Source organism: Podarcis erhardii (assembly GCF_964252035.2).
Source record: "Podarcis erhardii genome assembly, chromosome: 14".
Taxonomy (NCBI): domain Eukaryota; kingdom Metazoa; phylum Chordata; class Lepidosauria; order Squamata; family Lacertidae; genus Podarcis; species Podarcis erhardii.
The window spans coordinates 37,865,743-37,887,696 of NC_138503.1; the positions used below are offsets into that span (position 1 = coordinate 37,865,743).

At 42.7% G+C, this 21,954-nt stretch overlaps 1 protein-coding gene across 12 annotated transcripts in view; it reads left to right on the plus strand.

The window, feature by feature from the left end:
* Positions 1–21,954, plus strand: part of LOC309329068 (ankyrin repeat and fibronectin type-III domain-containing protein 1-like) — a 367,804-nt gene that overhangs the window by 300,476 nt on the left and 45,374 nt on the right. For all 12 annotated transcript variants that reach the window (XM_081839531.1, XM_081839539.1, XM_081839537.1 and 9 more), the window contains 4 exons: positions 15,988–16,189; positions 16,705–16,912; positions 19,513–19,707; positions 21,711–21,824. In XM_081839531.1, the coding sequence (XP_081695657.1) occupies positions 15,988–16,189; positions 16,705–16,912; positions 19,513–19,707; positions 21,711–21,824 (719 nt within the window). The remainder of the gene's footprint in view (positions 1–15,987; positions 16,190–16,704; positions 16,913–19,512; positions 19,708–21,710; positions 21,825–21,954) is intronic.

Sequence of the window (21,954 nt, forward strand, 5' to 3'; positions counted from 1 at the left end):
CAGTTCTGCCAGCTTTGCCTCTTGCTCTTATTAACTTGAAATGATTCTTCCAATACAGTATTTGAGAAAAGTAGAAAAAAATTAGAAATGTTTGTTTCTATAATATGAAAGTGTTAACTTAGCTTTCAGGTACCTCAGAAAATCTGTAATATGGAACAAAAGAGATAGCTCAGTCAGTAGAGCAGGAGACTCTTTATATCAGGGTCATGGGTTTGAGCCCCACATTTGGTGAAAGATTCCTACATTGCAGGGTGTTGGACTGGATGATCCTTGTGATTCTTTCCAACTCTCTGGTTCTATGAAAAACAAAGATTTTACTACAATAAATCTTGGCACAAGTTTGTGATTTTGTGGCAACTAACTACAGTAGCTATACAGTGGTGCCCCGCAAGACGAATGCCTCGCAAGACGAAAAACCCGCTAGACGAAAGGGTTTTCCGTTTTTCGAGGTGCTTCGCAAGACGAATTTCCCTATAGGCTTGCTTCTCAAGACGAAAACGTCTTGCAAGTCTTGCGATTTTTTTCACTCCCCCCCTTTTTCTAAGCCACTAATAGCCGCTTAGCCGCTAATAGCCACTAAGCCGCTAATAGCGCTAATCCGCTAAGCCGCTAATAGGGTTGCTTCGCAAGACGAAAAAACCGCAAGACGAAGAGACTCGCGGAACGGATTCTTTTCGTCTTGCGAGGCACCACTGTATCTCTGTAAGATGGAGGGTTATGATCCTGGCAACGTTTTTGGGTGTCTGGAAGCCAGGTAATTAACAAAAATAGAGGAATGGGCAGGGGGAGACATATTTTTGTGTGTGTGTGTGTGTGTGTGTGAGAGAGAGAGAGAGAGAGAGAGAGAGAGAGAGAGAGAGAGAGAGAGGAAACTCTTACGGTGCCTCACCCTTGCCAAAGCTGCATGAGTAGCCAGGATAGGAAACAGTCACTCTAATTAGGCTGACAGTGAAGACAGAGGCACCAGAATAGCTGCATTTCCATGATTAATGAGCATTGGCATTGGTTCAGCAACAAAACTCTCAACTGTCTCCTCTCTTAGCAAGAGAATTGTTGTCCAAAATGGATGGCAATGTCTCAGATCTCAAACAGTGAGAGGTCTTCCCTGTCGGGCTAAAGGAGATTTGGCAAAGCTGACTGAGTAAGATGTGTCTATGGCAAAACCCGCCTTTCTTCCCAAGGCGGTACCCTCAGTTGTTGCAAACAAGGCATTTGGCATATGGATTCAGCAGCTGGAGATGGCTTTGAGTGGAAGGAATGAGAGAGAGAAACCAGTGGCTTTTGATATCTCAGAGATGTCTCCTGTATTTAGCTCAAGGCACGGGTACTTGTCTGTGGCACTTGGCGACAGAGTTTCAGGCTGGCTGCCTGCTGTCAAAGCACAATCTGCCCCCTCCCTCCCCACAAACCCCTTCTCAAGCTGTGACAACTCTCAGATTAAGCTGTTGGCTCCAAGCAGGCTTGTGTAACCACAGCAACTTGTACAACAACCTGTTTTAACAGCCTGTCCCTTCTCCTCACTTTCAGAGCAGTACAGCTACAGTTTCTAACTCCAAATGTTCAGAAATTGTGTGAGTTCCACAAATTTATAATAATATCCTTGAAATACTGTATCATCTTGCATTCCCCAACCTATCCTTGTGTACTTTTTGGTTTCATAACTATTATGATACATGTCTAACATAAAAATTTCCACATGTTCTCCACAGTAAGAAGGATTTAGAACTTATTGTTTAAAAAAAAAATCAAAGGAAGCTGAAATTATCATGACTAAATTTACACAAAATTAGGCTACAAGAAGCCTCTAGAAATTGTGAATGACATAGCAAAAGCCATATTTAATACATATCTTGATACAATTTTCCATGAATTGCTGGATGCACCTTATTTTTAAAAATCATTTTTATTAATTTTCCAATAAAAAACATCCAATTAATACATCCAATCATAATCCAATTAAAATAAAAAACTAAAATAAAAAAGACCAAATTATAATCCAAATTATAATTATTGATTTTTCGGAGCTCCCCATAGTCTGGACCTCTGAAGCATATCTCCACATCTCAGTCCTGCCTCTCCTTGGATGCACCTTATTTTAACCGCTGTTCCTTATTTCAGACATTGTCCCTTATTTTGCACCATCATGGACCTTAGAACATAACAAATGACCCTCATTGTAAGCACTTCATGACACCAAGCTCCACATAAAAGCAAACACCCTTCTTATTCTGCCATTATTATTATTATTAATATCCCTTTGTCCACATGCATGCACCACGCCCTAAAACTACAAAGAGGGTTTTGTGGAAACTATTTATGCATTTTGAGCTCATTATTTTCTGGCTTCAAAGACTTCAAAGCCCACTTTGTTGCTTTTTGAAGTTTTACCCTGTAACTAAGATTTCCAGAGAATTTTCTGCCATAGGATTTTATTATTATTTAGAGAAAGCTCATAACAAATATCCTGGAACATCCCATTTGCAGATATGCCACTTACAGCTATTTAGATAAAAGTGAGGTATGTATAAATAAATGAATGAATGAATGAATGAATGCACTTGATTTAAAGCATAAGAGTTTTTCTAGAACAGGTGGGGAGTGACCATTTACCCTCATCACTGAAACGCAGGTGTTCATATTTGGTGGTTTTGACCTAGGTGTCCTGGCAACACCAGATGGGTAACAAATGCAGGATCTTGTACAAAATCTTGACATCTTCCCTCAAGGATGTTCTTCTGTTTTGAGGATATAGCATTTTCCCAGCACTCAAGCCCACAGTATGTTAATAGTCAAATAACAACTTTTTTCACATTGGTGGTCCCACACATGTTGTTGGCACCAATCAATGCCCAAGATTTCACAGTGAGCATCCCTTCACAGGCAAGCACCACTTCTCTCTGAACCATATTGTGTTCATGTTAAAAATTGTTTTCATTTGTAATTATCCTGCTTGCCCCTTTAAATAGTTATCATTTCCCTGACATACCATTCAGCTGTGGGAGTACTTGTCAAGCTCCAGAAAAAAGCTAAAAACCCCAAGTCAAAATAATGGCAAAAACCAGCAAGGGGTGCGTGTTCTAGAGTAGTGCCCTGCTATTTTCTCAACCAGTTTTATTGTTGAAGTTCATGCAATCCTCTGTCCAGCACTGGTAAAGATCTCATGTCAAGATGTTGTTGTTGTTGTTTAAAAAAGCAGAGAGCATTCTATTGAATTGGATCAGAGGTCAGTGCTGATACAGTGCTGATGAGGGGCGTTGCAGTCATCTGGGTATGTCCTAAATCTGCTTTTCCTTCCCTTGGGCAAGCACTTAAAATGTGGAGTAAAAGTAATGGAGTAAGAAAGGAAGAAAATGCCATCTAACCCAACCCTCTTGCCACGGCTGGACCTTGCATTCATTCCCATAAACACAGGCTGACCTACACAATCCATTTGTCACAAGCTGAGAAAACAGGTGCACTGCAAGGCTGACTTAGAGAGCAATCATTCCAAAGGAAAGCAGATTCCTTTGCGTTCTGAAGATAAGAATGAAGTAAAATTACAATTTAAGACTATCTGCTTCTCATCTGTCTCAAACATTGCTACCAGTCTCTTACCTACAGTTTTGTAGATACAGGAAAAGGTGTTTTGAATCTACTGAATGGTCTCCTCCCAAACTTAGAACTCCGCCCCAAGTTCCTGCAGAAACCCCCAAGGCCAAACAATGACTTAATTAAATAGTTTGATAGGTTAGGGTCACTTTGACTTGCTGCTTAGTTCTCTGTTCAGCGTATTCCTAAAAAAAATTTTAAAAATAAAAATCCCAACATGCCACAAACTAATTATAGAGTAGTTAAAGCTTATCCAAAAAACTAAAACACATACTCATTTACTATAATTCTGACTCAGCCTCAATTAGGACAGATTCCCAATGCAATCATAAAACTTCCCGTTCAAAAACAAATAATCAAAGCAAGCCACATCCTAGGCCTGACAGCATGTCAGCATACTTTTAAAATCAGAGTGGGCACGTGCACACATATACTTTCATACACGAAGGGCTGAGATGAAAACTTATCTCTAGGGTGGAGAGAATTTGACTTGAGATGTTGAACTTGATACAGAGCAGAGGAAGAAGAAGCAACAGGTTAAGGGATATGGTCTGGCAAATGATGGGTGGGAGGAATAAGTAAGAGTAATGGTCAGGAAGAGTGTTTGAAGAGGAAATTTATGTGCAAGGGCTGATACTCTTTGTCTGTATAGAATGCTAAGCATATTGAACTGGCTCACCACCAACAGCAGCATGTCTCTTTAGAAAGACTTGAAGCAGTTTCCAGCTGACCCAGGAAGGGAGGGGCATGCTGTTATTTCACTGTGGATCTGAGTGAGAACAGTAGAGAGGTTGGAATGTGTGTCCCTCGTAACCCTGGGTTGCACCGATTCCAGTCAGTCTGGTGCCGAGATTCGGGTTTCACTGTGGATTTTAAAATCGGCCATATTTAGCATGTGCTTTGCTGGCCCTGTCAGGGAGGGGGAACCCACAGCACAACTAATAAAAAAAAAACACCAAACAAAAACAATGTAATTAAAGGGAACTGTGTGTTCCCATAGCAAGAACATTTGCCCAACATTTCCTCACTTCGTTATTTAATGTTAAGCAGCAATTAGGGGTTGGCGATGAGGAATGCACTGGGGAAAACCCGCTGAGCTTCTCCAATATCTAATTTGAGGAAAAGGGAAGGAGACAGTCCGTCAAGCATACCATCCAGGTTCTCCTAGCAAGGATGGCATGCAGTTCAACCATACTGATTAAATAGGTGCAGTACTTTTTTTTCTGTGCATACCAGTTGTTGATTTGTACCAACCTCATACCCCTAATATTGGAGCTTAGTCTCTAAATATACCTGTTTAGTTGGCAGGATAACATCATCCTGGTTTCAGTCCTGGACCTGACAATTCTACTAATACATTTCTGAAAGTTATACTGAGAGCTAGGTTTGTGTGGCACACTGCAAAAACAAAGGTTGTAATCCCATAAATGTGGGTAGTACATGAAGTTAAGGTGGTGAGATTTCCATAACAGGGCGTGGCAGCCACCAGGCCTCATGGGGAAACTTGTCACTAGATATGCTTTCTCCAAGGTGTCAGTGCATGTTGTGCACAGCGGAGACAAGAAATGCTAATACACTTCTCTATCCTAGCCGAAGATAATATACCGCTGTTTTCATTATTGAATAAAATGACTAGAGGAACTAACTATTTATCCTGTCCACCTTCCCCCCCCCCCAAAAAAAACAATGACAACATTAAAGTACTGTGTAAACTTGCTGAGTGAATGCTAGTAGTAGAGGGACTTCCTCCTTTTCCCATCATGAAAATATGAACAAAAATGGTGCTATGTTACATCAAGCCATGATTGTTTGGGTTGCAAGCATACCAAATGCTCTTCAGTAAAGCTGTATAAGAATTCAGTGATGGACAAAGACCAAGCAGCTTTAATTCTATAAGAATCCTGTAAAATTGTCAGTTTGGTCTAAAGCCAGGTATCTATCCCTTGCTGTCTCTATCTTCTGAGCATTGAAGCTTCAGGCACTATAAATTAGTCTCTCAATGGGAAGGAGAAAGGGAATGAGGAATTGCAGAGATTCCCTTTGGCATCGTCCAGACACCTGGTTGAGAGAGAAGATGCAGGAAGCAATAGCAATTCTATTTAGCTTATATAAATGACAAAATAAAATCAATTTAATTATTTGTGCTGCAGAGAAATCTCTGATAAATGAAAGAAGTGTTACAGGTAGGGCAAACTGGCATTTGCAGGCACTCATTAAGAAGACAGAGAGATGATTGATAAGCTGTGTTTGTACATGTAGAATAGAAACCACAGATGACAGATATGCCAGGTTTCCAGAAGCCTCTAAGAGAAATCCTTTCAGTACTGCCGCTTCTTCTAATGGAAGGATTTCTAAAAATCCCAGTTGAAGAGACTGCTTTATAAAATCAGAAGAACCTAGTTAGTAAGAGGCATCATTCTTACGAGTCACAGTTCATGGAGGAAATGTATGGTATGCTATATATGTTTAAAGATACCCCCTAAAAGAAAACACCCCAGGACAACATAGGTTTATTTGCTTCCTTGCAGTTTTGTCTCATAAGTAAATGGCATGGTTTGGTGGGGAGGGGAGGAATTGCTAGTGATCAAGCAGGCCAGTTTTCCAATGAGAGTGACTTGTTTTTTTGTTGGCAACTCCCTCCCTGTTATGCACAGAAAGGAAACAAATCCTTCTCCACTGAGGTTCTCCTACACTCAGCATATTTCTGGGATGTAAGAATTTGCCTCATTTATATTTGTGTAGGACACTGATGATTTCTCTCCTTAACCTCTGACATCCCTGTGAAGACCACCCACAAGACCTCCAATTAGGATTAACAATGATAGTGATGCTGCTAATTATGTGAGATGGGCACACACTTGTAGAGGCAGAAAGCCTGCAGTCTCTTCTGCCTGCAGAGCTGAATCCAGTTTGGCAAAATGGGTGCAGACTTTTGGTACACAATCTTGTGCAGTTTAAGAGCTGTTTACTAGAAACAGTTTACTTTGTTTAACTGGAATTGGTTTAAGCTTTATGATAACATCTGACTATGAAGATGGCACACGTATCTAAAGCAGTAAAGAACGGACTTGCCAAATGTCCCCTTAGACTTTTAATGAACTCTTTCAATTGCAAATAACTTGTGTATATGTAAAAGCTGTAAGGAAATATACTTTCTTGGAAGTAATATATTTCAAGTGGCTTGCATGATCTTGAGATGTCTCTCCCTTTCTCTCCCCTTTGCATCTCTCAAGTTTCCTCTCATTCATTATCTGAGAATAAGGGGATGTGAGCTTGTTCATAATGGATTTCCCTCACAATGAATGTTGCTAAGATTACTACTCATTCTATAGTAGACACCACTTTTAAACAACAACAGAAAACAAACAAATCCGCAGTCTGTTGGCTCCTGCTTTGTGGTTAACTGCAGGCCTCTTCTCCTGGAGTTCTGTTGGCATCATTAGGGATGCAGGAGAACAAACAAAAATATTTTTGGCGTGAGTAGAAGCTCTATAAGTTAAGTTATTGTTCTTACAAGACCAAACATGCATGTTAACTTCATCTCTTTTCAAAACAAGATGGTTTGCCAAATGGGAGAAGGATGAAGTAAAGGCCAGATTTTGAAACAAAATTCTGAGCCCAGCCTTTCATGGATATATAGAGATTTCCCATGCCTTCAAAATAGATTTTAATGTCATACATCCACATTGCTTTGATCAGTTTCAGATAACAGCACTGGTTGATTATTTTTCAGGCCCCCGGCAGGTGTGCTGTGGGGTGCCACAGGGTACCATCTTGTCCCCAGTACTGCTTAACATCTACACAAAGCCATTGGGAGCAGCCATTAGGAGATTTAGGGTCAGGTATCATCAGCGCAGCGATGTCACCCAGCTCTATTTCTCTCTAACACCAGAATCAGGAGAGGCTGTGCAAGCTATGGACCAGTGTGTGGACTCTGTGGTAGGAAGGATGAAGGCCAACAAACTGAGTCTGAAACCTGGCAAGACAGAAGTGCTGTGGGTGAGAGGTTCCAAAGTCCAAATAATAGGTCAATTGTCTGCTTTGGACAGAGTTATACTCCCCCTGTAGTCTAGGGTACTTTCGGATCCATCTCTATCACACAAAGCCCATGTTACCTCAGTGGCTACAAGTGCCTTTCACCAATATTGGCAGGTAAGACAGCTGTGGCTATTTTTGGGCCAAGATAGACTGACCACTGTTGTCCATATACTGGTGATCTCCTGATTGCATTACTGAATTGCACTTTATGTGCAGCTACCCCTGAGGTTGGCCCAGAACCTGCCACATGTGCAAAATGCATTTACTGGATGGCTCCCTGGACCAAAATACTGCCATCATGTTACACTGGCTGTCCCTGGCTCCAATGGCAAGGCAGATGAGGAGAGTGGTGAAGTGGGGGGGGGGAGGTCATTGATTATTGTTGTTCGAGGTGTTTTTAGTTGAACATAGAATATTATTCGTATGGTGTAGGCGGCATGGTGATGCCATGTCTGGTACGCATGCACTCCTGCAAACCCCTCCCCCATTGTGTCTTCTTTTTTGCTCTTCGGAATATGGCAACACTAGGTTATACAAGATCTAAATGGAATCCCAGCAAGTAATCTGACTGCTGCATTTTGGGCCAATTGAAGTTTCTGGGTCATCTTCATGGGCAGCCCCATGTAGAGTGCATTGCACCAGAGTACGGGGTACAGTGCCCAAGTCATCAAAAGAGGTTACAGCTGGTAAATCAGTCAGAGCTGAAAAAAGGCACTCCCAGTCACTAAGATCACCTGAGCCTCCATGAACAATGTTGGATCCAGGAGCAACCCCAAACTACGAAACTGCTCTGTATTTTTCTGATTCTGTCAGTTTATTCGCCCACATCCAACTCATCACTGAGTCCAAGCACTGGTCCAGCACCTCAACAACCTCTCCTAATTCAGATAGAACAGAGAGACAGAGCTGGGTGTCATCTGCATATTGATGATACTTCACTTCAAATCTCCTGATGACAGCTCCAAGAAGCTTGATATAGATGTTAAAATAGCATGGGGGATAAGATGGAACCCTGTGGGACACCACAGGACAATTCCCATGTTGCCGAACAGTAGCTTCCCATAACTACCCACTTCCAGGTATGTCATGGGAGGGGGGCAAGGGCCCCCAAAATTTTCAAGGAGGGGGCCGGGCCCCCTCAAAATTAAATGACAGCTGTGTGCACACATCACAGGGCATATTCGCATGTGCACAACAAAGCAGCACGCTGCAGAGCATGCACAAATAATGTCAGCATACCCTGTGTACATGGTGTGCTGATGTCGCACAGCCCCAGCCTCTTCAATTGTGGGGACAAGGCAGCTTGCCCACTCCAGAGACAATAGATATACAGCAGAGGACAGTGTTTGGGGGAACATCCACAAGGAGACACTTACAATGGTCATACATAACTGAGTCCCAAGCTCTCACATGGGACAAAAACTCTGTATTCCCTCCTGTCTCACACCAGGAAAGACACAGTTCAATGCAGGGTTGGGCTTTCACTCCAAGGACATGAAACCACTTTCACGTGTCCCAGTCCAGACCACATCCAGCCTCTCACCTCGGAAATGGCCTACAGAAAACATAACAAATTCCCCAGACAAACAAGACCACACACAAACCCATGCCTGACAAAACAATAAATGGGAATGAGCCCTTACTCTCATCACCCCGCCACTGAATTCAAGGACATATTCCAGCCAAGCAAAAACACCTGACATGTGAAGCAGGGCCAATGAGGAGTGTAGCATGTGAAGAAAGCGTTTGGTATAGACAAAGTTCTGATGTCCAGATAGAGGATGCCTGGAGTGTCACATTCAGCCCCCAGGCCTGAGCATCACCCTGAGTCTAAGGTTAAAAAATAATGCATGAAGTAACTCTGACAAGCAGACTGTTTTGTATAATGCCGCATAAAATCCTATTCCCTTTTAAATTATGCGTTTTTTGGGGGGGGGAGGGTTATTGGGTTGTTGTTTTTATTTTGATTATATATTTTCTGGTTTTATATTCTGATTTTGTTTTGTTTACCGCCCTGAGACCTTCGGGTATAGGGGGTATTTAAATTCAATAAATACTAAAAATAAAAGTGTCATAGGCAGATGTGGAATATATTGGAATACTGTATAACTTCCAGTGGGAGTTACTCTTACTAAACCCAAGGGTAAGGAACCTCCGGCCTTCCAGATGTTTTGGGACTACAACTCCCATTATCCCTTGCTATTAGCATGCTTGCTGGGACTGATGAGTGTTAAGAGTCAAAACAACACAATTTTCCCCCACTCTGCCCTAACCAGTTCTTTCTTATTACTATTTTCCACCATTCTTTCTAGTCAAGTGCAGGAGGCAAAAGCAGCCTTCAGCATTAAGCTTCTTTGCCCACAATTATGTTTTCTGTATCTTTATATATAGTTTGACTTATGCCAGATTGGTTGTTGTTATTTTCTAGTTAACCAAGGTCATTCTCTACTTCTGGTGTTTCTGTATTTGCTTCACTAGTTGCTTGGGGGGGGGGGGAGGTCCTGAATTTTGCACGAATAGAATCAGGCAGATGGGCAAATGAATTTCATTGAGCTATGTTTTCTTTATTATTCATGAAAATTGATACATTCTGTGGCTCTGCTCATGAACAGCCAATGCCCATTGTGCACAGTAATAGAACTGTAGTGGTCATGTGCTTTTACTGGGGTCCTTTCTTGTTCCTGGCTGAAGACCACAGTCAGTGGCAAGTACCCATGGGAGTAGCTGGGGGGGGGGTGCAGGGTGGGCAGCTGCCCTCCCCCAACCAAGTAAATAAATATAAATACTTAACTAACTGACCAATTGCACCACAGATATCTCAGTTCTGCTCCCTCCTCACATAAAGCCTGCCCCCCAATAATTCCTGGCTACGCACATGCAAGCACCTACAGATCACTTTACTATGGGACTGAGAGGTCTAGAGTTGACTTGGAGCTAATTTTTTTGAGCTTTGAAGTTTGTGTTCCAAGCCATACATCCACAGAGGAAACGGTTCAGAATTAAAAGGACCACATGCTATTCTCAGAGGTATGTCCTCTTGGCAGAGCTGAGGTGCTTTATTTTGCATTTGGATTCAATATGGTTGTGGAGGTGTGTCCTCATGAGCTACAAATCATTCCAGGGAAGAGTTCAGGTCAGAGGATGAGGTGTAGCAGCAGCAGCAAATGGAAACATCACTGTTCCCTTGGGCTCAACCTCCTTAATGGGAGTCTAATGGGATGCTTACTTTGGTGACTGCCTCCTGAGGGTGTTCATAAAACCAGTTATTCTTGCCCTCCGTGTCTTTTGTTCCTTGTACTGATGAGGGGAAGTGGGATCCAGGGCCATGGCAGGTTACAGTCTTCTGGCTCCACACAGTATTTGGGTGTCTTTGGAATATTGTTTCTGATTGAATTATGTTGTTTAACATTTAAAAAACCTGCAGCTGCACATGCCCTCAAGATCATCTTCGAAATCTTTACAATTTGAATCTAAAAATTAACCTGCTATTCTTTACAAATGGTTCAGTTAGTTGCATAAATGACTTAACTAGGTTTTAATAGTTCTTCTAGGACTTGGGCACACATGTGGCTTCAGGCTGAGCCAGCAGGTCTGTCACTCAATCATAGCTGTAGTGTGAGAACACAAACACTTGGGGGTAATTGATGCTAAATCCATAGCAATTTACACCTCATTAGAGAGGTGTGAACTAACTCCTAGCTACCTGCCTAATTGAATTTCAGAGAGATTAGGATGCTTGTTCTTCTTTGCCTCTATGTTGTGATGTGATTAAACTGGTGAACTGCAGCTTGAAATCTTGATTCAGCTTATGGTCCTGATTCAGCAAGACCAGACTAATTCCTGAATAGACAATAAATTCTTCCTGCTGAGCCTTGCTCATTTCCAATTTGTTCTTTGCTCCTGCTTCTTCTTCTTCTGATCTGGTTCTGCGATATTACCATGCCTTGTTTGTTCAACCCCAGATTAATCTATTCTCTGATGGTTCTCATTCAGCTTCTAAAGGGAGCTGTCCTTATTAACTGATGCTGCTTGAACTTTATGGCTCTTGGGTTTTTCCTTGGCATGGAGTATACATAGTACATAATAGCTAGTGTGATAGCTTTATAGGCTGAATCACCCGGTTCTTTCTATTTGTGTAACCAGGTTTAGATTCTTGCTTCCTGGTTTGGTGACCAGAACCTACGGTAAATGGTACTCCTTAGGTTAAGACTTGTGGTTTCATGTAAATGGCAATGCAGAAATGGGGACCAGACATCACAGTAAGCATAACACAGATGTGGCTCATGCTGAGTATTGAGAGAAAATTCTGAGGCACTTAACACGGCCCCATCTTTGGACCATGGCTTGTGTGAATAGGCCAGGGGTCAGCAAACTTTTTCAGCAGGGGGCCAGTCCACTGTCCTTCAGACCTTGTGGGGGGCTGGACTATATTTTTTGGGGGAGGATGAATGAATTCCTATGCCCCACAAATAACCCAGAGATGCATTTTAAATAAAAGAGCACATTCTACTCATGTAGAAACACAATGATACCTGAACCGTCCGCGGGCCGGATTTAGAAGGCAATTGGGCTGGATCTGGCCCCTGGGCCTTAGTTTGCCTACCCTTGGAATAGGCTGTTAACAGCCCCTTAACAAGAGAGGTCAGCTTTTAAAAGTTAGTGTAAATCACATGGCCGCCAAATGTTCTACATCAACACCTCCTAATAGAGAACGCTTACAACTATGTGGGGCTTCCATACTGACATAGATAATGTTTAATGTTTGTATGGCACTTTCAAGTGTTCAGACTGTTTCACATGCATTATCTTGTTGTAATCATTGCAACAACCCTATAAAGTCAGTGCTGTTATCACTCGTATTGTACTGTATATGTGGGGACTGAGGCTGAGAAAGAATGACTTGCCTAATGCCACTTTATTATTATTTAATTAACAAAATGTATATAGCTTTAAATTAATGAACAACCTATGAGTGGTTTACTCAAGCTGGAATTTCCTGATCCACAGCTCAATCTCTTAGCCACTACACTGTACCTTTAGGCATCAATAAGGACTCTTAGCTAGTAAGGTAAAGGTAAAGGACCCCTGGATGGTTAAGTCCAGTCAAAGGTGGCTATGAGGTGTGGTGCGCATTTGCTTTTCCGGCCGAGGGGGATGGCATTTGTCCACAGACAGCTTTCTGGGTCATGTGACCAGCATGACTAAACCGCTACTGGTGCACAAAGGAAGCCAGGCCACACAGAAATGCTGTTTACCTTCCCACCACAACGGTACCTATTTATCTACTTGCACTGGTATGCTTTCAAACTTGGGGGATCACTGTGCACATGCTGTTGTGTCCCAGCCATGTTGTTAGAGAACCACCAAGTGTTTCCCCACTCTAGAACAGGTGGCAGAATTCAGAAGATCTCAGGTTCAATTTATTGCCTCTCCAGTTAAAGCAGCAGATAGAAGGTGATGTGGAAGATCACTAGTGGAGAACAATATTGGGCTTGATGGACTATTAGTCTGACCTGGTATAAGGCCAGCTACATACTGTATGTATCAGATCAAATGTTAAGATCTGAATATTAGATGCTATATATCACTCCTAAGCTTCTTTTTTTGTTTTAGGATGGTTCATGGAGTTAGAACATTCCCTACCATGCTTCTATTAGGCATATTCTGAAGGGCTAATTTCTGGCCATTTTCTGTTGTGCTTACAGAAAATCACACAACTGAACAGCACACATGGCATACTTTTTTTATATATAATAATATTTATTAAATTTTCAATAAGAAAAAGGTTAGGGTTAGGGTTTTTTTTCTTTTGTAATTTGTATTTTTTGTTTGTTTGTTTTATCATTTTTGTAACACATGGCATACTTTTTGATGGCGTGCTATTAGAAATGAGCCCTCTAGAACTTCTGTGTGATATAGATGTATGTCAACCCTTTATTTAACAATGGAACAAATGTTTCACATGTCCAAACTTGCCCCATTTGCATATGATCACATCAATAACAATACCAGACAGTGATGAACTCAGATACACTACTACCCTGATTAAACATACAGAAATATGCTTGGTGCTGTCAAATCACTTGGACCTGACCTCTAGTTACTGAGCTATCCTATTTTAGGCAAGAAACTGCTGAAACCTAAGTTCCCTCACAAATTTCCACTCCTTTCAACCTAGGTACAAAAGAATTACTGCTTTTCTTACAGCACAGGCTCACCTACATTTGTAGAGAGACATGCTAATCTTCACAGCCTATCCCATGAGAATGCCTGGCAGGAGCCAATCTCCCTTAGTTTCTGAGCTCTTAAGAAAGCAACATAATAAAAGGTAAAATAGTTGATATAATTCTGCTGCCCACAATGTCTCAGATAAAATCAAAGTGACTGAGTAAGTCAGTAAGGGTGCTATTAACACCCTCTGTGGGGCTGTCTTTGTAAATATTAATTGCCAGGGTTGGCTCTTGTTCAGCATGTGCTTCATCAGCATTGTGCTGAATCAAGGTTGTTTCATGTTAACTGTAATTTATTGATGCACTGGACATCCCCAAAAACCACTTCAGCACCTACATTTCTTAGTTCATTCCAGCCAGCTCAACAGATGGTTGGGCGATACAAATCTGTCTGGAGCTTTATAAATTGAGTCTGGATTCATGTAAGACAATCAGCCCAAAGGAAGTACAAATCAAACTGCATCCATTCAGCTTATATTTCACCACCTCAGAATGGCTGTATTACAGATCAGTCCTCATTCATGATGGATCATATGTTAATTCACATTAATTCAGGAAGGCAAAAGATGCTGTAGTACCACAGAGACATACCAGTTTATTATTCTGACCTGTGGTTTCATAAGCAAGAACTGTACACATCTGTCAAAGCAACACTATTTTAAGGTCTTGATTGGGTGACTCAAGCAGCAGGGTACAGGCTCCTTTCTCCCTGTGCCAATGGGGTAGTTTTCAAGCAAATGTTACTGTGGGTCTGAATTATACTGCATTGCAGATGGCTGGAGAAGATACTGCAGCTGTCAGCCCAGCAGGATCAGGTGACCTGAGTAACCAGCAGAGTCTTAGCTAGCCCTATATAATTCATCTGATTCCTAGGTTTGGGCAACTTGTGTAGGCCAAGCTGCTCACAGACTGGTTGAAAAAAAGTAAAGGTAAAGCACCAGTCAAAGGTGTATATGGGGTGCGGTGCTCATCTTGCTTCAGGCCACAGACAGCTTTCTGGGTCATATGATCAGCATGACTAAACTGCTTCTGGCACAACAGAACACTGTGACGGAAGCCAGAGTGTACGGAAATGCTGTTTACTTTCCTGCCGCAGTGATACCTATTTATCTATTTGCACTAGTGTGCTTTCGAACTGCTAGGTTGACAGGAAGTGGAACGGAGCAACGGGAGCTCACCTAGTTGCACGGATTCAAACCGCCGACCTTCCAATCAGCAAGCCCAAGAGGCTCAGTGATTTAGACCACAGCGCCACCCATGTCCCTAGACTGGTTGAATCCCTGCCTAAATCTCTACCGAACTACTACTGTTTTGCCTACCTTGAGGCGGCCAGCACCGACAGCTATTTTAGTCAGTGTTTTGATTTGTGAGGAGGAAATATTCATAGTTTGGAGGGTAAGGGATAGACTTAAGCATAATATATGCATGGTTTAGATATTTGTGGTTTTAAAACTAGAGTTGAATCAATAAAGATCACTTTTCTCTGCATGTGCCAAATTTTCCATTCAGAGGTTTTTTTTCTGTTATGTGAATTATGTCAGCTTGAAGCCTAGACTTGTGTCCTTACACAATTCTTCCATGTTACAATTTTAAACAAATCTAATTAAGACAAAAAAATAATTGTTCACAGCTTAGATTTATTGGAGTTTAAATGTTTCCCTTTTTTTAGTCAGCTTGTTATAGCAGCCTCATTTGAACCATGGCTAAGCATAATTGAGCAAACACAGTGAAAATCACAGCCACTTCACTCCTTCCCTGGACCTGCTGCTTCTATGCTTCCAGGAGCTAAACCATTCTTTGGCTTAATGTTACATGTGAATCCAGAGTCATGATTTGTTACCTAGAGCTTGTGGTTTGTTTGGAGCAAAATAAAGGTTACAAGCCCAGGTTCACACATTTGCACACACACGGCTTAGCTGCTGTTAGTGTGGCAGCAGCAGGGCCAGGAAAGGAATGAAATGACCACAATTTTTGCTCTGTGCTCCTGCATACTTGCTTGTTCATACCAAACCTTAGCTTGGCTTAGCATTATGTGCAAATCAGACCATTGCGCATGGCTCTGGATTGGCCACCCTCTCCTTGTATTTCTAGACATTTAACATTCATCTGTCTTTTTCTTTTTGTTCATCAGGTCTTCCTCACCTAAAATGACACAGCAAATGAGAGACCCACAGCTGGCCCAGTCTAGGAAGCAACCAGGACCCTCATCTCCAAATGCTGCTAAGAGGCTCTACCGGAACCTTTCTGGGAAATTCAGAGTTAACTACATGTCATTTGATGAAGGGAGCATAGCAGGGAGGAGTGAAAAGGATAAGCTCCGCAAATCCTATCCCGTGAGTACATTGCTCTAACAACTGAAGAGCTCTGAGGGTTTTTAGAATTTTTATGTCCTGTTAGAAGAACAACTTCTGCTCCATCCATACCATGGTTGCTGAAAGACTACCTGGCTGTTCCTTGCCACAGTGTGGCAATAGCTTTGGATTTTGGCTGCCTACCTACCCACTGTTGTGTCATGAACTCTGAATGCATAGTGCGGCTGGTGTAAAGAAAAGGAGGCAAGCGGACTGCTGGACCTTGATAGGAACTTTAGAGGTGTCAAATATCTTCCTGACTCTGAGCTCTTTCAACCCACATTTACCCTGTCTCATTAGAGGTGTTATGGATATGGTAAATTTGGCTTGAGCTGCAGTGGGAAAGCAAAGTGTTGTCTTCTTCTCTTGGCCTCTGCACTGATCTACTCCACCCTCATTTCAATTTTATCTTGCTACTGTAGTGAAAGCAACTGAGCAGAGAAGACTGTGAAATGAGTGGCATACTTACATTTGTGTGACTCTGTTCCTCTCTGCAGTTTCAAGGCAATGCTGCACTCTTTGAGGCTGTTGAGCTGCAGGACCTTGATAAGGTGCAGGAGCTGCTCAAGCAGTTTAGCCTAGAGGAGCTGGATCTTAACACCCCAAACAGTGAGGGTCTTCTGCCACTGGATATTGCCATCATGACCAACAATGCACCTATTGCCAAGACTCTGTTGCTGGCTGGAGCCAAAGAAAGCCCTCACTGTGAGTAACCAGTCAATGGCCCAATCCTGTGACCCAATTTGTCCTTTCCCGTGGATGCTTAAGGAACTCTGGCCACTTAGGTTTCTTGTTATCATGAGCAATGGGAATTCTACTCTCTTTTGGTGAAATGTGGAAAATGAAAAGCATCTGAAACGAGTTAGCTGTAAAAAAGAGAACATATGGGACCCTGGAACTAGGGTTTCTGATGCCTAGCGTGCTCCTGTGTCTTTCATAGCTGGATTATATGTTCCCTCAGTACAGGAAAAATCACATTGCTAGATTTTTCTGTGTTGTGCCTAAAGTACAGTAGCGCTTTCTTGAAACATGATGGTGCAAATGAAAGCTATAGCTAAAAGGTTCCAGAGCAGCATATCATCCTAGAAGCTGTAGTTATCAATCTGACTTGGTGTTAGGAATGATGCCAAGAGTGAATACCAAAGGAGGTTGGCACCGCCACAACCATAAAGAGTCACATCATCCTTGTGGCATGTTCCTAAGAGATTATTTCAGCTGATTTGCACACAATAAGAAGTGGGGCTGCAGGACAGATTCAAGCTGAGCCGTTTGTACTGTTTGAATCCTCACCCGAGGGATGCCAAAATTTACTCTCCAGAGTGTTGCCTTGGAAGAGAACAGCTTTGCTGCAAGAAGCATTAATGATGCCTGATCAGGTGAAGTGAATAGAATGATGAGAAGGGAATTCACCTCATTTCAGATGACTAGCTAAGAGCAACAGGAAAATCTTCATCTGCTAGTTATTTGCAGGTAGTCTGCCTCATGAATAAGCTGACAGTTCTGGTATTAGGGTCAGGAACAGATTGCCCTTTCTTCAAATGAAGGGATGGAGAGCAGAAGGGGAGTGACTTTGAATAAGTGTTTATTAGTACTTTTCCCCTGGAGATTGGGGGGGGGGGTATTCTCTCACAAGTTTGTGTTCTCTCTGTCTGTGTCTCTCTCACACATACACACACAAAAATAGGTTGCGCTAGATGCAGCCACTGGGGTCTCTGCTTGCTGGGTGGCCCACACAGAGAGTAGCCACAGGCCTAGCTGGCACTGTGTGTAATAATGGAGTTCAGTGAAAGGAGATAGAAAAGAGGTGTGTATTTCTTTGCTGCCTAGCCATAGGAGTCAGACAAACCAAGAGATTCCCGTGAATAAAGTATATGCACTCTGATCCTCAATGGGGGTCTTCTCCTCTTGTTCTTAACATATCTAGACTGAGGAAAGGGAAATACCTCACACAGATTGTGCTCCAGCTGTGGATTTGTGCATATGTTACTTCTCAAACAGTAATGACAAAAGCTGGATGAAGTAAGAGACCTGGCCATCCTATTTAATGGAAATTGTCCCTAATACAAGTGGTGAGCAGTGATATCCAGCAATAGTTTGCTGGGGTCCCTTGCCACTTCTGCCACCCTGGTACATTGCTGTCTACTGAAGGCACCACCAGTGGGGCAGGTAAAGGGGGGGGGGGCATGCACACACACACTGGTATGTTGGGTGCTGGTAGGGATGTGGGTGCAAGCAGATTCAGAACCCTGTCCTTGTGGGAAACAAAGTCAGACCCATTCCAATATTCTGACAGAATGAGGATATTTTCATATTTTAGTCATGAGGTCATCATGATAACTAATATGAATAGATATTTAAATGTGAATGCTGTTAATCCAGATTTAAAAGCAGAAAACCCATTTTTAAGTACAGTATGTTTTAGTCAGTGTAGGTTTTCTTTTGGTAATACTTAAGGCTCATTCTGGTAGTGAAGGGCAGAATGCTCTTCCTTTAATTACCTTTTCCTCTAAGTATTGGAAATGGAAAGAGGATCATAGTTGCCATTTTCCAACAGGTTTCTGGGGTCTTCCAGGGTATGTTAGCTCCTACTAAATAAAAATACCTTGAATAAATAAATAAATACAATGGTACCTCGGGTTACGTACTTAATTTGTTCCGGAGGTCCGTTCTTAACCTGAAGCACCACTTTAGCTAATGGGGCCTCCTGCTGCTGTTACGCCGCCACTGCATGATTTCTGTTCTCATCCTGAAGCAAAGTTCTTAACCCGAGGTACTATTTCTGGGTTAGCGGAGTCTGTAACCTGAAGCGTATGTAACCCGAGGTACCACTGTACTAGAAGCAAAATTTCAGAATTCAGTTCTAGCTTGCTATTGGAAGCCTTGCTTTGAACTGGTGGGTGCATCCTGCTGTGTAACAAGACAGGATTTCTGCTCCCTGATAAGCAGCAGATTCTGGGGGAAGGGAGGGCTGGGATTCCTTTGAGCTTGGCCTTTAAATCTGCATTTAAGAGGATCCAGAATCACAAATTTGCAGAAGCAGTTGTGAAGAAGCAACTTTGTGGTTTTATCTAATAGCTCAAACTCCAGCTGCACCAACCATTTATCCCATGCTGTTTGGGAAATGAGGATCAAGCTGTGCTTCTTCGGCTTGAGGGATTGCTTAGCATGGGAGGTTTTCTGAGGGTAGAGGCAAAGAGAATCACTTCAGAAATTTTCAGGCAGGTTTATGCCTGGTCATGTATTTTTCCTCCTCTTCTTGTGCAATGTATTAAATGTTTCCTTTTCCCTCTGTTCCGTTTCAAAAGTTGTGAGTCTAGAGAGTCGGTCTTTGCACTTGTCAACACTGGTCCAGGAGGCAGAGCAGCGTGTCAATGACCTTACTGCGCAGGTGGTGAATGAGCTACCCAGTGCAGATGGCTCAGAAAAAGAGAAACAGTTAAAAGCATGGGAATGGCGTTATCGGCTATACAAGCGCATGAATGCTGGGTTTGAACATGCTCGTAAGTGTCTGAAATAGCAGCATGCATTGACCCCTAAGTAGATCAGGGATGGGAACAGTGGGCATGTCACTGCAGGGTTTTAGAGATAGGAAATTGGGTCCTACAATATGTAATTAGTCCAGAACAGAAACGAAGAAGTGGCCTTAGGACCTGCCATAATAAACCCCATGTTGTTTGCAGCACATGGTAAAGTTCTTAATTTAGTGATTCACAGAATCTTGAAGCAAGTCACTAGTTAATGAAATCGGTAGGTCCATGCTGGATGAATGTGGCTTTCCCCTTGCTGTTCTAGTCGACCTTCATTGAGCAGATTTGAAACTGCTTCTCTCACCCAAAACCAATATTCTAGATCTTTCTGGTTGATATAATAAATGAAGGTATCCTGTACCTTTTGCCACCTTTCTAACCCATTTGATATTTTCGGAAGCATTAATTTCCTGGCTCAGATATAATTATCATAGTGACCCCTAGACCAGTGTTTCCCAACCTTGGGCCTCCAGCTGTTTTTGAACTACAATTCCCATCATCCCTGACCACTGGTCTTGCTAGCTAGGGATGATGGGAGTTGTAGGCCAAAAACATCTGGAGGCCCAAGGTTGGGAAACACTGCCCTAGACTATGAATACCAATCCAAGTGCTAAGCTTCACAAAAGAAAACGTTTCCCTCACTTTTCTGTATGACAAGTTGACTATTTTTGGTGTCATGTTCTCACTTGTAGCAGTGGCTGATTCTTCAGGGTGGGGAAGATAAAAAAATCTCAAACTCTACAATGTCTTGACTTGCAGAGGGAGGTCTGTCTCTTGCATGGCGAGTTCCCGACCCCCCCCCTCCCCCGGTGGAAATAATGAGACATGACGCAATTATTAAGGTTAATGGGCTAAAAAAGGCCACAACTTTATTGGTTACAGGTGAAGAGCAGTATTGGCTTAGGCATTGGTCCTAACTGACTATATCCGACTCCACCCTGTCTGCTTGAAGTCCGGGAAGGGTTACCCACCAGTAGGGGGAGTCCTGCTGATGCACATCAACTAGGAACTCCCCCGGGGTCACCAATAGGGGGCGTGCCTTAGGCCCTAACCTCCCTAGGCTTCGGACAGGGCCACGCCCCCCCCGAATCCTTTAACGGACTACCCTTCAATATGCGGGGCAGGTGATGGCGCTACCTCCCCTCTTCCATCTACAGAACTATACCAATGCCTAACCACCAATACCCAGAAAGTTGTGACGATTTGCTACAAGGTAGGTGAAAACCAAGTGGCTGGTGCCAATTTGCCAAGTGGAAAAATTCCTACCAGCCCCTTCAACGGCAACCAAGCAAGGTCCATAGCAAGGTCAAAGAATGAAAACCTTATAGGGTGGGAAAAACAGGGACAGCTGGTGGGGGGCAAAGAGGGAGACCCCCGGCCGTGTCCTGACTTTATAGGGCAGGCCACACCCCCGAACCAGCCAATTGGATGGCTAGGGGGTGATGCGGCTGGGAATCTCCCCAATCGCGCTGGGTTGGTCTCCACCCGCCGCACACGTGGATGGGCCGTGAAGCCCGCAACCCTACCTCCTCCTTAAGGTGGAAGTGGCTTTGTTTTGTAATGGCTCTTTTAGCTACTATCATTAGAAGGCAAACTTGGAGGAGTATGATTCGGCTAAAATTGTGGGAGGTGGGGTGCAGCTTGTGGATTTCATTAAGGGTTCCCTACCTATCCCACATAATCTGACTACTGAACCAAAGGGGGGATTCTGTGGTCTTGCATCTTCTGCTGATTGAACCCATCTCAATGCATGCAAATTGCCACCATATCTCTTCTCAGAATTTATTTTATTTTATTTTATTTTGCAAAGGAAACATACCTTCCTATCTCACCTCATAACAGAGTCTCTGTTATTGTGATCGTTCTGGCTGGCAGTTAAGTTGTATATTAGGCTTATATTGAAGATTTATTCCTTCCACAGAGGCCTTGATACACCAGGATATGTCCCTCCTTATACCTGTGCTATCTGTTCTCAGGGGTTCCAGATCCACCCATGAATGTTCACCTTTCAGTGGCCAGCAGCACTTCTGTGGATGTTTCCTTCCAGGAGCCCCTAAGTGTCAATTCAGCCATTGTCACCAAATATAAAGGTAAATCCAAAGGATGCTCAGAACCATATTACACGAGAATTAAACTTACATGGACCTGTGAATTGATTTTTTTTTTCTCTTTTGGAACAATTCTTCTTGACCGGGAATCTGATCCAAGTAAATTCCTAAG